The following is a 13,024-nucleotide window of genomic DNA, read 5'->3' on the forward strand; positions in this document are numbered from 1 at the left end:
GTTTTCCGGGAGAGGTTTTAATGAGGCAACGTTAGCACATTACAAGCCCGATATGGTTATGGCATCCAAGGGGGAGTGTTATAAATCCATGATATGGATATGTGGATTGCCATTAACCATCAGGGAGGTTTACATCTGACCCGACTATCCGGTCCGTCTACACCCGTCTCCGGTTCGTCTCATCCGTCCAAGACTAGTCAAGATGAAGACTCATTCAACCGGAGCATTTATGAGCTTTGACCAAGTCTAGATATTTGTGGTCAATATGTAATAAATGTGTAGATACTCTCCTTTGTTGTAAACCCTTGGAACCTCCACTATATATTGATAGTGAGAGCTAATGAGAAAGACACAACTTTCACAACAACACTTCTCTCATATTTCTAACATTTATTATATAATAATCCTCTACTTATTTTACATGCCAGATTCCTTAGATTTAAATATAATAACTCACGTGCAATAAAAGTTATTACATCATCTTTAAGCAATCAAATTAATACCTATGCAACCGACCATTTTTTATAACCAGATAACAATGAATTAGAATTTTCAGAAGCTGTTTTTATTTTAAAAAATTACATCGAAAGTTCATAATCCTCCCGATCTTTAAAAAGAAAGAAATAATCTTCTGGCAATACTTGTCCTTGTCGCATGTCCACAAAACTTAAATCATCACCAACAATTGAAATATCTGCATACTAAAAAAACCAGTATTCCATATAATATTCTTAGTGTCTGAACAATTTTTTTTTCTGAACAATTTCTTGTAACCCATCAATCTTAGCATGTTTATTGCAGTAGTTTAAGTGGGTTGTTTAGGGTATTTTATAATTAAAAGAAAAGAAAAAAAGAAAAAAAGAAAAATGTGTATTTTAATTAAAAGGGTCGTTGCTTCCGTTGCTTTTCATCTTTTATTTTTATTTTTCTTTTTTTCTGTTTCTCTTCTTTCTGGCCCACTTAATTTTCTTTTTGTTATGGTTCACTTAAGAGATCTTTAAAAGATTTTAGTAATAAACATGCTCTTAGTCCGTGCAAATTTTCTTCCAGTTCAGCAATCCACTTTCTCATAATAATCTATTTTGATTTTATGTTTCCATTAAAATACTAATAATAATATCTATTATTCTTTTAGATAAATATATTAATTATTTATTTTCTTAAATTATGTGTGTTTCTGACAAACTCCACATGCTCATGTTAAGGGCCACCAAGACTTCTAAAGACCAAACTCCATTATTTTGTCCACATGGATGTGTAAGGAAAACTTAGCTATAATTATAACTCATCCATAAAAATTATTTTCATTTATATATTTCAAATATTATTATTATTATGAAACATAACCAAATAGCACTGGGAGATCAAAATTTATAAGTTAATATACCCCCGTCTATCAATTTTTTTGTTATAACCAATTGTTTCTTAATTATGCTTTTAACTATACATAACATAATAGTGAATTATCAACTGCTATTCGATTAAAGAAACTCAAATGACTGCTGAGATAGCTTTTAAAAATATGATTTTTTATAATATTGGATTATTATTATTAGCAGTAAATTATTCATCAATTTACTATTTTACACCAACAAATTAAGATAAATTAAATCAATAAGAATAAGAACGTTTCTCATAATACATCCAAAATATAACCAGATTTTTTTTTCGAATTTCAAAAAGCATTTAACTTTGGTAATTGGTATAATAAGTTAGTCTTGTGCTCTCATGTGCATAACTTTCGTCGTAAAGAGGTGAACCAGATTCCTAATTATTTGCCAAGCAGAATTTTTCAGAGCTCTGACATAATTGAAAGAATATATGATAATACAAAATTTGTTACATGTATAAGCTTACATGTTAACACATGTACATTCTTTTTTTTTTGTGAAACTAACACATGACATTCTTACATTATATATGTGCTTCAAAGCTTTCCGGCGACAGTTGTATCTTTTGCCTTTAAAGAAAGAAACCTCTTTATCAAAGAACTAAAACAAAAAACCTTTTTTTCCACTTCTCTTCTTTCTTCTTCAAGGTAACCTCCAAAGCAAAGCACCAAAGAGCCTAATCTGTTGTCTGGTCATAACTTCAAAAGAAGCTCCTTAATGCTGGCTTCTTCTTGTCCATTTCTTCGTTTCTTCTCCATCTGAAACACACACAAAAAGAATCGTTAAATCCAGAACAGAGGAAGAAGACGAAGAAACTGGCAACTGCAACAGCAGTGTTTATGAAAGTTCGTTTACTTAGTTATTTCTTTTGAGATAAAGAGTTAAGAAGAATAAGAAATGTCTGCAAAACTTCTGCATAACTTGTCAGATGAGAATCCAAATCTGAATAAACAGTTTGGATGCATGAATGGGATCTTTCAAGTGTTTCACCGGCAACAATATCCGGCGAGACCAGTCTACAGCGATGTAGAAAAGTCTCTGCCTCCAGGTAACTTAAATTCTCTCTCTCTCTTTCTAAATCTCAGTTCAGTGTTTAGGACCACAAAGAAGAAACAGAGTAGTTTCACTAGAACCAAAAACTACAAGTTAATAAGTGGCTCATTTTGCAGGCGAAAGAAAGGATCTTGTCGGTGATATTAACATGGAAAGTGATAAAGAAACGGTAAGAATCTAAACCCATTTGTTCATTCATCTCTGAGAAATGAGAATTCGGAAAAAGAAAGACTAATAAAAAAACAGAAATTGCAGGGAAAGAGTACCAAGAAGAAGAAGAAGTCTGCAGTGAAAAAAAAGCATAGAGCATCTTCTGAATCATCTTCACGGCCTTCCTTTTCGTCTTCTCCACGCTCCTCGAGCTTCTCGTCTACAGAAGTCAGTACCACGGCTTCTCAATTCGACCAGCCTGGTGAGACACAGGTCAGAGAACAGCCTAATGTTGTACCAATGATGCCGTTTGATCTAAAGGAGCTTGTGAAAGGCTCTATTAATAGAGAAATGAGAACCAGACGTCAAGAAACAGCAGCCTTCACTCAGCAGCAGCAGCCCAATTCAGCTAGAACTAGTTCAAATGAGTGGAATGAAGGTAGAGGAAGGGCTTTGAAGTTTAAGGAAAGTCATAGGCTTTCTTATGACGAGAGGGAGATGAGAAACAACGGATACAAAATGGGCCCGAAGTTGAAAGAGACACCTAGGTTGTCCTTGGATAGTAGATCAAGTCCTCCACCAACAGTGAGTCACAGGAGATCGAGTTCGAGTATTGTTGCCAAACTGATGGGGCTTGAAGTCATTGCAGACAATTTTGCAGCCGAGCAGAGAAAAGAGAACCTGTTTTGCGACTCCCCAAGGCCACAACCAACAGCTCTACAGAGATCTAGAAGCGTTGGTTCCATCAAGAAGATACTACCTGCTTCTTCTAAGTTTCCGATGGAACCAGCTCCGTGGAAGCAAATGAAAGCAGGAGACGCTGCACCGACGGTTTATGGAGAGATTCAGAAGAGGCTTACGCAGCTGGAGTTCAACAAGGCGGGAAAAGATCTCAGAGCTCTTAAGCAAATACTTGAGGCTATGGAAAAGACGCAGAAAACTCACCAGCTAGTTCCAGCTGCAACAAGTCCAGCAGCTATGAACTCTAAATCTACATCCATCGTTGTAATGAAACCAGCGGCTCCAGTTTCCACTTCTTCGCTGCAACAGAAGGCCGCCTTGCCAAATGTCAATGTTGGCAACACCAGACAAACTCAAAAAGTCACCTCGGGGAAGCAGAACATTGATTCGACCAAGAGCACTAGCACAAAACCAATAAGGTCGAGGCAAACTTTGGTGGCCAAGTCAGGTAAGAGCCAACAGCAAAGCGTTAGCCCAAGAATGCAACCCAAAAAGCTCGGGTTTGAGAGGCAGTCGCGACCAACTACTCCAAAATCAGAGCCAGGCAAGATCCAAAGGCAGCTAGGTAGTAGACAGCATACAGAGTCAGTCTCACCGAGAAGAAAACAAGGGATAATAAAACCACGCAGTACTCTTCAGCAACCTGATGACCGATTAAGCGATGCGAGCAGTGACTTGAGAAGTTTAAGATCTGATAGCAACATAAGCTTGGGATCCAATGTTGACATCGAAGTTACAAGCAAACATCGGCTGGAGAGAAACTGTGACTTCACAGAGCTGCACACCCCAAAACAAAGGGTATAAAACAAATCTATATCTCTCATGAATCTTCACTTCTCAGTTAACTGACTCTCTTCTTTTTTACTAACGCAGAATCCAGACTTTAGAACCGAACAAGACAGACCATCTCTCAAACCTCTGAAAGTTACAGTTGAACAACCAAGCCCTGTTTCAGTTCTTGATGCAGCCTTCGACGAAGAAGATTCACCGTCCCCTGTGAGGAAGATATCTCTTAGTTTCAAAGGTGAGGCACTTACAAAAGAATAATAATCTTTTCAGTGTCAATTAACTACATGGATTCACAAGGTTTTGGTTTGAATGTTCTCATCTTTTATTTGTTCTCTTTCCAGAGGACGATGAACTACGTTCTGAAGCATCTATGTGGATAAATAAGCCTACCGGCGTCTGCAGATCCATACTATTGCCTGAGAATAAGGGTCCAACGCAGACAGACTCTGATCTCCTCGAATGCTTCCCTAATGAAGATGCAAACTTCAAAAGCGGCGACCACAAGTACATCTCGGAGATACTGTTGGCATCAGGGCTTCTGAAAGATCTTGAATACAGCAAGCTAAGCATCCAGCTGAACCAAGCACGTCTCCCTATCAACCCTGGACTGTTCTTCTTCCTGGAACAGAACAAGGACAGCAATATGACTCTACTAGACAACAAACACAGAGGCAGAGGATTCAGTCAACAGCAGACAAACCTGACAGAGAAAATCAGGAGAAAACTTGTCTTCGATACCGTTAATGAAATTCTAGCTCAGCGGTTCACTGCAGAAGGTTGTACCAAACCACGGTTTACAGCAAATCCTGTTGCAACAATGGAGAACAAATCAAAAGGGGAGAAACTTCTGCAGTCTCTGTGTTCGGAGATTGATAGGTTACAAGAGAACAAATCAAAGTGTATCTTGGAGGATGACGAGGAAGACATCATATGGGAGGACCTGCAATGTCATCGCATGAATTTGAAGGAGTTTGAAGGTGAGAATCCAGGGATAGTGTTAGATATTGAGAGGATGATTTTCAGAGACTTGGTTAGTGAAGTTTGCTTCTGTTAATTTAATGGGTATCACTTAGAATTGTAAATGGTTTCTGGGTTTTCAGCCTTGTTTCTTCTCTTCCTACTTGATTGTGTAACAAGCATATATATATATACAGGTCTAATTAATAAAGTAAAAAATGCTAAGAGCATAGTTGGTCAATCAGAACAATTTTCATTAGGAAATGGAGTTAAAGGGCTAAGCAATCTTTTATTTCTCCATCATATTGAATTAGTAACAAATTCTTACCCTAAAAAGTAATGTATTCAACTGCAAACGATCACTAAACTCAACAGGCAAAGCTATTCTGTCTACAAATTCTAAAATTGACATGATACCTATTTTACATCTGAGTCGACAGTTCCCAAATCAATCCTTTCGGTTCCTAACTTCTTCTCCCTCTTGTCTCCACCTTCTTGAAACCACCCCTGTTCCTGGACGCTCCTCTTTATAGCCAAACACGAAGGTCTCTTCAGAGTTCCAATCTTGAAACGTAACAAAGTCTGTTGTGGTCTTGCACCATCTTTCTTCTCTCCATCCTCGGATTCAGCTAACCCGTTCTCCTTGTTGATACCATCTGATGGAGTAGATGATTCAAGAACTGGGATGCGGTGGTTGTTGCTCATATGCTTATCAGAGACGTGGTTGATGCTAAGCTCCAGAGGACGAAACACAGGTGACACTTCCTTCTCCGCGAATCGAAGAGGTGCGGTAAGAAATGGATTACCTTCCACTTCTTCCTCTCCTTCTGTTGATTTTCCAACATCATTTGGAGATTTGAGTACTTCTAACCCACCACCATTGAAAGAACGTTGTATACTCGGTAACGATGGCCCATTTTCTTTACTCGCAACTTCTCCTTCGATTGCACCCGCATTAGCTTCCTCTGATAGATGACAAGATTTGGTTCCGGGAAATGCAGGAAGCCAAACGGGGATGTGTTCTTCTGGAGGGACTACTCCAACCTCAAAGAAACTAGGAGCAAGTCTTTTCTCTTTATTAACTGGGAAACGAGGGAGAGCATAAACAAACGGCACCTCCTCCGCTTCTCCTGTATAACGAATAACATCCTTGACTACACTGGAATCAGCAAGACAACGGTCAGTGTCCGAAACACCAGCGAAACCCACACCAGATCCCAAATCCTCTAACGCCTGAACAACATCCAGAGAATTACCCTCTACTCTACCTGCTACGTTAGCATACAGCTGAGCAGTCTTCCCAATGCTCTGGACATACTCAACCGCTACACTGGCTAGCTTATCAAGAGCAGATTCTTGAAAAGAGCTAAACCTAAGGCCCTCGCGTGTTGTCTGTGATTCCTGATAGACATTAACCTCGACACTCTCGCAAATCTGAGCCACAGCCATTCTTGCAATGGCGTAGGCGAAATCATTGGCTTGAAAAAGCTTTCTCTTTTCTCTGCTCTGAGCTCTTCCACCTTCCCCAACTCCATTGCTCATGTTCAAACTCTCTTACAACTTCACCCAATAGAACCATTGTAAACCAAGGCAACACGCATCCCTCTCAGAAACACACAAAAAAATCAATTCACTTCCAACGAAAGTTCTTTACTTTGGCACCTAACAAACGATAAAAGAAGATTCTTTTAGTGAAAATTGAATCCAATTTCTGCGAAACCCTAGAAACTTAATCGGGTCCAATTGAGCTCAACAAGCCAAAACTACGAGAGGAGTAAACCAATCCGATAATAAAGGGAAGTAGAATTCTTACCGGAGAAGAAGCTTTCTCCATTGAATAGCGTGGCGAAGAGGAACCGACTAACTTCGGCAGCTACCAGCGGCGAGCCCAGTGAGGGAAAACTCTAGTGAAGAAGTGAAATTGAGAGAGGAACGGCGCAGAATTTAAGGATTAAGCTCGAAGTGTAAAACGCTCTTCACGATCCAGAGAGACGGCGAAGGAGTGTAGGAGGAGATTTGAGATTTCGTTAACTTATAGACCAACCGGGTTTTATAGACGCAAGCTTTTTTTTTGCTCTTGAGGAAATTAAATTACTAACCGAATTATTTTAATGGTTACAGCGATGATGTAATAATTATTGTGGTTCTAATAATGTTATGTATACAATTATTGCCAGAAGGCCTGTCCAATATGGTAAAACCGAACCATACCGAACCGAACTGAACTGAAATAAACAATATGGTATGGTTTTGGTATAAACCATATAAACCAAATAGATATGATTTTATAAAAACCGTAGGATTTGGATATTGCTTGGTTTATAACCGATTAAATCGAATAAACCGAACAAAACCGATCAAAAGTAAAAACATGTAAATATGTACGTATTTTATAACGTCAAATGAAAAATATATTTGTAGTTATTCTTTTGTTAATAATTATTACCATATTTTTATAGTAATAAAGAATCATAATTTAAAAACACTTAAAATATAATTAAACAACAATTCATCGTAACTGAGGCTTTTTATTTTTTTAGTCTTCTTCTTTTAATCATTTTATTTTCTTTTAGCATTGATTAAATTGAAGTGTAGGTTATAAATTTGATGGATAATTACTAGAAAAAATTCTTCACAATTTTTTTCTTATTTATAAACGAACAGAGTTTCACTCGTCGAAGCATGACTTCGATGAACACTGAATATGGAAGAGTGGAAACATTTTCTTTCATACTTCTCTTTTGTTTTTTTTTGTTTTTATTTTCAAAATTTCGAGGTTTGATTTTAATTCTAGATTTTATTATTTCATTTGAAAGTATAAGCGTTTTTATTTTTTGTTCTTTATTTGAAAATATAATATATTTTTAATAAATAACTGCGATGACAATATGACTCTAAAATCTATATAATATGATCTCAAACTAAATAATTATGTTTTGGTATAAAACATAATAAATCGAAAACTGGCGGTATATAAACCGAACCGAAGTAAATATAGATTTAGAATGGTAGTTATATTTTACTAACCGAAATACCGAAAATCCAAAAAAAAAACGAACCGAAACCGAACCGATATCCGGATTGAACACCCCTTAAGCGATAATATACTTGCCACATACATCCATAATTACAATTTCCTATAGTTTACTTGGGCTTTCTAGCTCTCGAACAAAACCTCAATACAATGGGCCCTTATAGAGTAGCCCAATAAGTAATGTAAAAGAAAAATGAATAACTTATAGGGCCTTGTAGTATAGGGTGGCCCTTAAAACTGTTTTCATTTTTGCTATTCTTTTTTGTCAATTATTCTTGCTAATTTTTATTTTTGAAATAACCGTTGTGTCTCGCGACCGAAGTCAACCAACTAGTGAACCTCAACGATGCCAATATTTATAAAAATTTTGGTGACCAGCGGAAATCGAACTACATGCTCATGCTCATGGGATTATCTTTCAAGTGCCACTAGTCCAAACCTGTTATTCATTCTTGCTAGTTGAGTGAAGTTATACTGTTTTAGACATACTACTACAGAGCATATATAAAATACATTATATACTCGTTTCTAGAATTTTTTACACGTATATGTGTGTACTATAGACGCTGCGTGATAGCTAGAGCGACATGGAAGCTTTTTGCAGAAAGTATGATTGAGATATGACAGTGTCACAGAGCATTGGATCGGTAGCCTTTTTACTCTATTCAATATCAAAGACTGTGCACATATTTACATGCTTTTGTCTACAAACTTTTTTGTTACTCCTAGTTAATTATTTCCTCTTACTCCTTCGTCTATTTATACATACCTGGCCCTTTAAATATAAATAAGCTTTAATTAACAGAAGTATAATTTAATGTCTATAAACCTTAATCTGTTGTGTCATATATGGTATCAATACTTAACCTATAGTGCATTTGAGTTAGCATACATAACCGACAAGAACATTAGGCGAGCGTGATCTTAACTTCTTAATGCAATTGCGTATTAACTAACAACACCGTCAGTCTAAATGTTGCCTACTATGCTAACTAATGGGACACAATTTGTGTGCTCAAACCCGTTTACAATTAATTTCTGTTTGATCATTGAGCCAAACATTTTATCTGATTTACGTGACACAATATAATAATTAATGTTGTGTATTTTTATTTGGGGAAATAGATTTATGAATTTATGTTAAAACTTGAATAATCATCATAAATTTTAATCATATTGTACATTGTGCATCATATAGGAAACATAATCTCATATACGATACATTATTACCAGCTGAGTTTATAGATTACAAAAAATATTACAATCATTTCACATTATTGTGCTGTCTCTCCGTTAATCTAAATTTATTTAGCTTGTTATTTTCAAAATTTGTATTTCATTTTCCAGTTACTTATACTGTTATACAACATAAAACCTAAATAAATTAATATTTAATGTTTGTGTTTTGTGTTTTGTGTATATTCAGATCCTGTGAAGAAGTTACATGTAGATGAGAAAATTTCCAAGCTCAGGCACGCGTACTAGTAAATCAATCATATAACGTTGACTCGTATAGAGATATATTAGGAAAAAGGTACAGCATTAACTACCATGTTATTTTTGTTTTGTGTCTCTTCACTTGTGAGCACATCAAACATTAATTGTTTCCATAATCTAATTTCACATCAGATTCTTACTCCTTCAGTTCTTCTACTTCCGGTTGAACTGGACCGACGGCATCGGGTTACTACCACCATGCAACAAGGAGTAGAGAGTCGAAATGTTTTGGGAAGATGAAGAACTACCCATTGATGGCATTTGAAAATGGCTTACCATTTGCCTTGGATCTGTTGTCTCCATAGTCCTCGAACCAGCTGATGATGATGAGGGAAACAAAGATTGTATAGTAGTTGTTGTTGATGATGCCGTCATTGGACATACCAAGAACTGTGATTGAATTGGGACAAGACTATGTAGTTGATGTTGATGATGGGGATAATCTGCCTGAAACCTCGTATGTTGTTGTTGATGCTGTTCCATGTTTTGATAGGTTCCATAAGACCCAATATGATTATTGTTGGTTTCTTCACGGCTAGTAGTAGTATTGGACTCTTCTACACATCCATTAGTTTTAAAACCGAGCTGGGTCGAATCTTGACCCGGTGGTTGACTAAGATTCAAGAACGCCTGGTGATGGTTGAAAAGACTGAAAGTTTCCGGCGAGACGGGCAAGGGAGGAAGCTCATCGATCTCCTCTTTGGCTGCATTGAGCAACCAGTCAACGGCTTTGCTAGGCTGGTCAAGGCCGAGCCGTTCTTGAAGATCATAAAGTTGGATAGCCGTGGGGACTGATAATCTCACGCGTCTGTCACGTAGACCACGCAACGTACACACTTTGCTGTGACGGTCTTTGCCTCCAAAGGCACGTGAAACCCTAACAATCCTTGGATCCTTCGATTTCATCCACGACGACGAAGAAGAAGAAATCGAAGTTGGTGGCTTCTTAATTACGGGTTTGCCACTGGTGGCTACGGCTACGACGACAGCTTCTTCTGAATCTTCTTCTACTATACGTCTTGTCCTAGTCCCGCCCGAAACATCGTCGTTTGCATCTCTCCAAGGTCCGGTATTCATAACACTAGTACTGTTGAGATCTTTAAAAAACAATTTAGTTTAAAAATTTATAAGAGTATCATATTATACTTTAGGGTTTCTGATTTTTGTTGTAAACAAGTGATCGATAATACAGTGAAATCACGAAATAAAATTATAAAAATAAAATTAGGGTGAAATAATGATTTATTTATAGATATTCTTTTCGGACACGAAAAATGAGATGTGTTTGGGCTTACTTGAGTTCCTGAGTCTGAACGGTCATGAGCTTGAACAGCAAATCTAGGGTTTTTACTATTTGATAAAGCGAGTAATAAGATGATGATGAAGAAGAGGGACTGAATAAGGATGAGAAATAGAGAGAAAAAAGTATTTGATTCCGTTTTTCTTTTTTAAAAGCATGAATAAAATGAGAATATGAAAAGAAAAAGAAAATAAGAAAGAGGTAGATGCTTTTGGAAGTGAATATGAGAACCCTACCAGTATCACAAGCCTCCAAAATTTAGAAGAATTGCGACTATTTATGCTAAAAAGCTATGGATGTGGTAGAGCCACGTGGCATATTTCGCTATCCTTGAACGGAAAATAAAATAAATGCTTTGATTAATCAGTCTTATTCATTTTCATCTTTAATATTATGGATCATATCATATCTGTAAATCTATATACGGACGAGAAACACAATTCGGATATCATATTATCCACGTATAAGATATGAATGGCAATTATAGTACGGCTAAGAAGAAGATCCCAAGCAAGCATACGTGAAGATCGCAAATTATTAAACATTTATTGACGTGAAGTTATACATAGGCTCCAACTGGAATCGATGTTTTTGGAATAAAAACTTCCGGAATGCTTAATTCCTATGCATTCCAAAAATTGTTCATCATTTACAAAAGAAAAATGAAAAGGGTATTCCATTCAATTCCACAACATTCCATATTATTCCAAATAAAATTTTAACTATCATTTGAAAAATCATTCCAAATCAAAAATGTTCATGAACAAATGGAATGCTGATTCCATTCCACAAAATTCCATAAATAATGATTCCTATTATTCCATATATTCCTTTTATTTATCACCAGTTACATCCATAGTAGTAGCTTGTCAAAACATCTAACTAATGCTCTTAATATTAAAATAATCAAAACATTATAAATAAACTCGTTTTTGTCAACATATATAATGTTAATCTTTATGAAGGGGATAATGCACGATTGTTATATTTGATTTCACAAATTTTTTTAACTAACATTTCTATGCAATATAATTTTGACATTTTGTTGATATAATTAGAAAGTCAGGACTTATATGAGTTTTTTCCCCCAAAATTGTAACCCACCATGTTTTACAGCCGCAATTGCAGATTTGCAGTCAGTAGTCACTAGTAAAAGTGATCCTGGGTCTATAATAACGATACCATGACCGATTAAACAACCATATCACTTTATTATCAGTGATGTAAAAAACCACCATCACTTAACGATGATGTTTTTTTACATAACGAATTTATAAATTATCAGAACTAGGCTTTTACAGTTTAGCAGATATAGCTTATGTTTAAGAGTTTTAGTCCACCTTTTAATTTGGATATACAGTAATATTATATATACGGTCCTTATATATATGTGCATGGGCATGCTGTTATCGACAATTTAATAAAAGTTGTGGGTTACTGAATGCACGCCTCGCGTACCTTATTGTAGACACAAGTACATTTATTAGACATCACTAAACCCTAATTTATCTTTTCTTTAAGTGACAATCGGTTTAACATTTTTTATTTAAAAAAAAGGTTGTGTTTAAGGACTAAGGTGGTGGCTGATCCCCGGTATATTATTTGAGAAACATTACAACTTCTTTTTGGATCCACATGTCATGACTAGAATGATTCTTAGAATCATTAGAGAAATATGTTGGTACATCTAATTATATAATAAACTTTTTATTAAACTAACAATAAATTCATCATTAATGTACTTTATTATTTCCTTAAATAAAATTTACGGAATTGTCTAATGTGGCTAAAGTATATATGAAAATTAATGATTTTGAATAATAAAGATTTGATAAAAAATAGTGTAGCTTTTATCATATTTGTTTAATTTTAAACTATTAAATAAATTAAACAACCACAATAACCATATAATAAAAATTTAGATTTTTATGTATATGTTATATTTTGAATTTTTACAAACGGTTATCAATTACTAAAACTGTTAAAAGTCTCACATTCAAATTTTATGATCCATGGTTTAAATTTTTTGTTATGACAAAATACAAATGATTACAAAAATTATATAAGTAAAAAGTCTAATTTAATTAATTATTAAGATTAATATATATATCG

The 13,024-nt window shown here is 35.6% G+C and overlaps 3 protein-coding genes across 6 annotated transcripts; 1 reads left to right on the plus strand and 2 right to left on the minus strand.

The window, feature by feature from the left end:
* Window positions 1-1,823: 1,823 nt before the first annotated feature.
* Window positions 1,824-7,149, minus strand: LOC106294949. Of its 2 annotated transcripts, none has more exons than XM_013730671.1 (3): window positions 6,895-7,149; window positions 5,499-6,743; window positions 1,824-2,149 (listed from the first exon to the last, which is right to left on the minus strand). In XM_013730671.1, exon 2 carries the CDS (start codon window positions 6,621-6,623, stop codon window positions 5,499-5,501), a length of 1,125 nt encoding a protein of 374 aa, XP_013586125.1. In that variant the 5' UTR covers window positions 6,624-6,743; window positions 6,895-7,149; the 3' UTR covers window positions 1,824-2,149. The 2 variants fall into 2 exon arrangements, with proteins under 2 accessions (XP_013586125.1, XP_013586124.1); XM_013730670.1 differs by lacking the exon at window positions 1,824-2,149 and adding an exon at window positions 4,846-4,930.
* Window positions 2,147-5,322, plus strand: LOC106294948 (protein LONGIFOLIA 2). Of its 2 annotated transcripts, none has more exons than XM_013730667.1 (5): window positions 2,147-2,439; window positions 2,561-2,613; window positions 2,691-4,133; window positions 4,209-4,359; window positions 4,466-5,322. In XM_013730667.1, exons 1-5 carry the CDS (start codon window positions 2,289-2,291, stop codon window positions 5,176-5,178), a joined length of 2,511 nt encoding a protein of 836 aa, XP_013586121.1. In that variant the 5' UTR covers window positions 2,147-2,288; the 3' UTR covers window positions 5,179-5,322. The 2 variants fall into 2 exon arrangements, with proteins under 2 accessions (XP_013586121.1, XP_013586122.1); XM_013730668.1 differs by having other exon boundaries at window positions 2,700-4,133.
* Window positions 7,150-9,594: 2,445 nt separating the features above from the next.
* Window positions 9,595-11,140, minus strand: LOC106343954 (transcription factor TCP13). Of its 2 annotated transcripts, none has more exons than XM_013783319.1 (2): window positions 10,908-11,140; window positions 9,595-10,699 (listed from the first exon to the last, which is right to left on the minus strand). In XM_013783319.1, the coding sequence occupies exons 1-2, from the start codon at window positions 10,931-10,933 to the stop codon at window positions 9,766-9,768; spliced, it is 960 nt and encodes a 319-aa protein (XP_013638773.1). In that variant the 5' UTR covers window positions 10,934-11,140; the 3' UTR covers window positions 9,595-9,765. The 2 variants fall into 2 exon arrangements, with proteins under 2 accessions (XP_013638773.1, XP_013638774.1); XM_013783320.1 differs by having other exon boundaries at window positions 9,595-10,709; window positions 10,908-11,129.
* Between the last annotated feature and the right edge of the window lie 1,884 nt (window positions 11,141-13,024).

Source organism: Brassica oleracea, chromosome C5, assembly GCF_000695525.1.
Source record: "Brassica oleracea var. oleracea cultivar TO1000 chromosome C5, BOL, whole genome shotgun sequence".
Taxonomy (NCBI): Eukaryota; Viridiplantae; Streptophyta; class Magnoliopsida; order Brassicales; family Brassicaceae; genus Brassica; species Brassica oleracea.

Bases quoted from the DNA above. Each gene is read 5' to 3' on its own strand.
- LOC106294949 (XM_013730671.1), bottom strand. From the start codon at position 6,623: ATGAGCAATGGAGTTGGGGAAGGTGGAAGAGCTCAGAGCAGAGAAAAG.
- LOC106294948 (XM_013730667.1), top strand. From the start codon at position 2,289: ATGTCTGCAAAACTTCTGCATAACTTGTCAGATGAGAATCCAAATCTG. The intron at 2,440-2,560 runs GTAACTTAAATT...CTCATTTTGCAG, and splicing joins AGAAAAGTCTCTGCCTCCAG to GCGAAAGAAAGGATCTTGTC. The intron at 2,614-2,690 runs GTAAGAATCTAA...ATAAAAAAACAG, and splicing joins TGGAAAGTGATAAAGAAACG to AAATTGCAGGGAAAGAGTAC.
- LOC106343954 (XM_013783319.1), bottom strand. From the start codon at position 10,933: ATGACCGTTCAGACTCAGGAACTCAA. The intron at 10,700-10,907 runs GTAAGCCCAAAC...AGATCTCAACAG, and splicing joins GTTCAGACTCAGGAACTCAA to TACTAGTGTTATGAATACCG.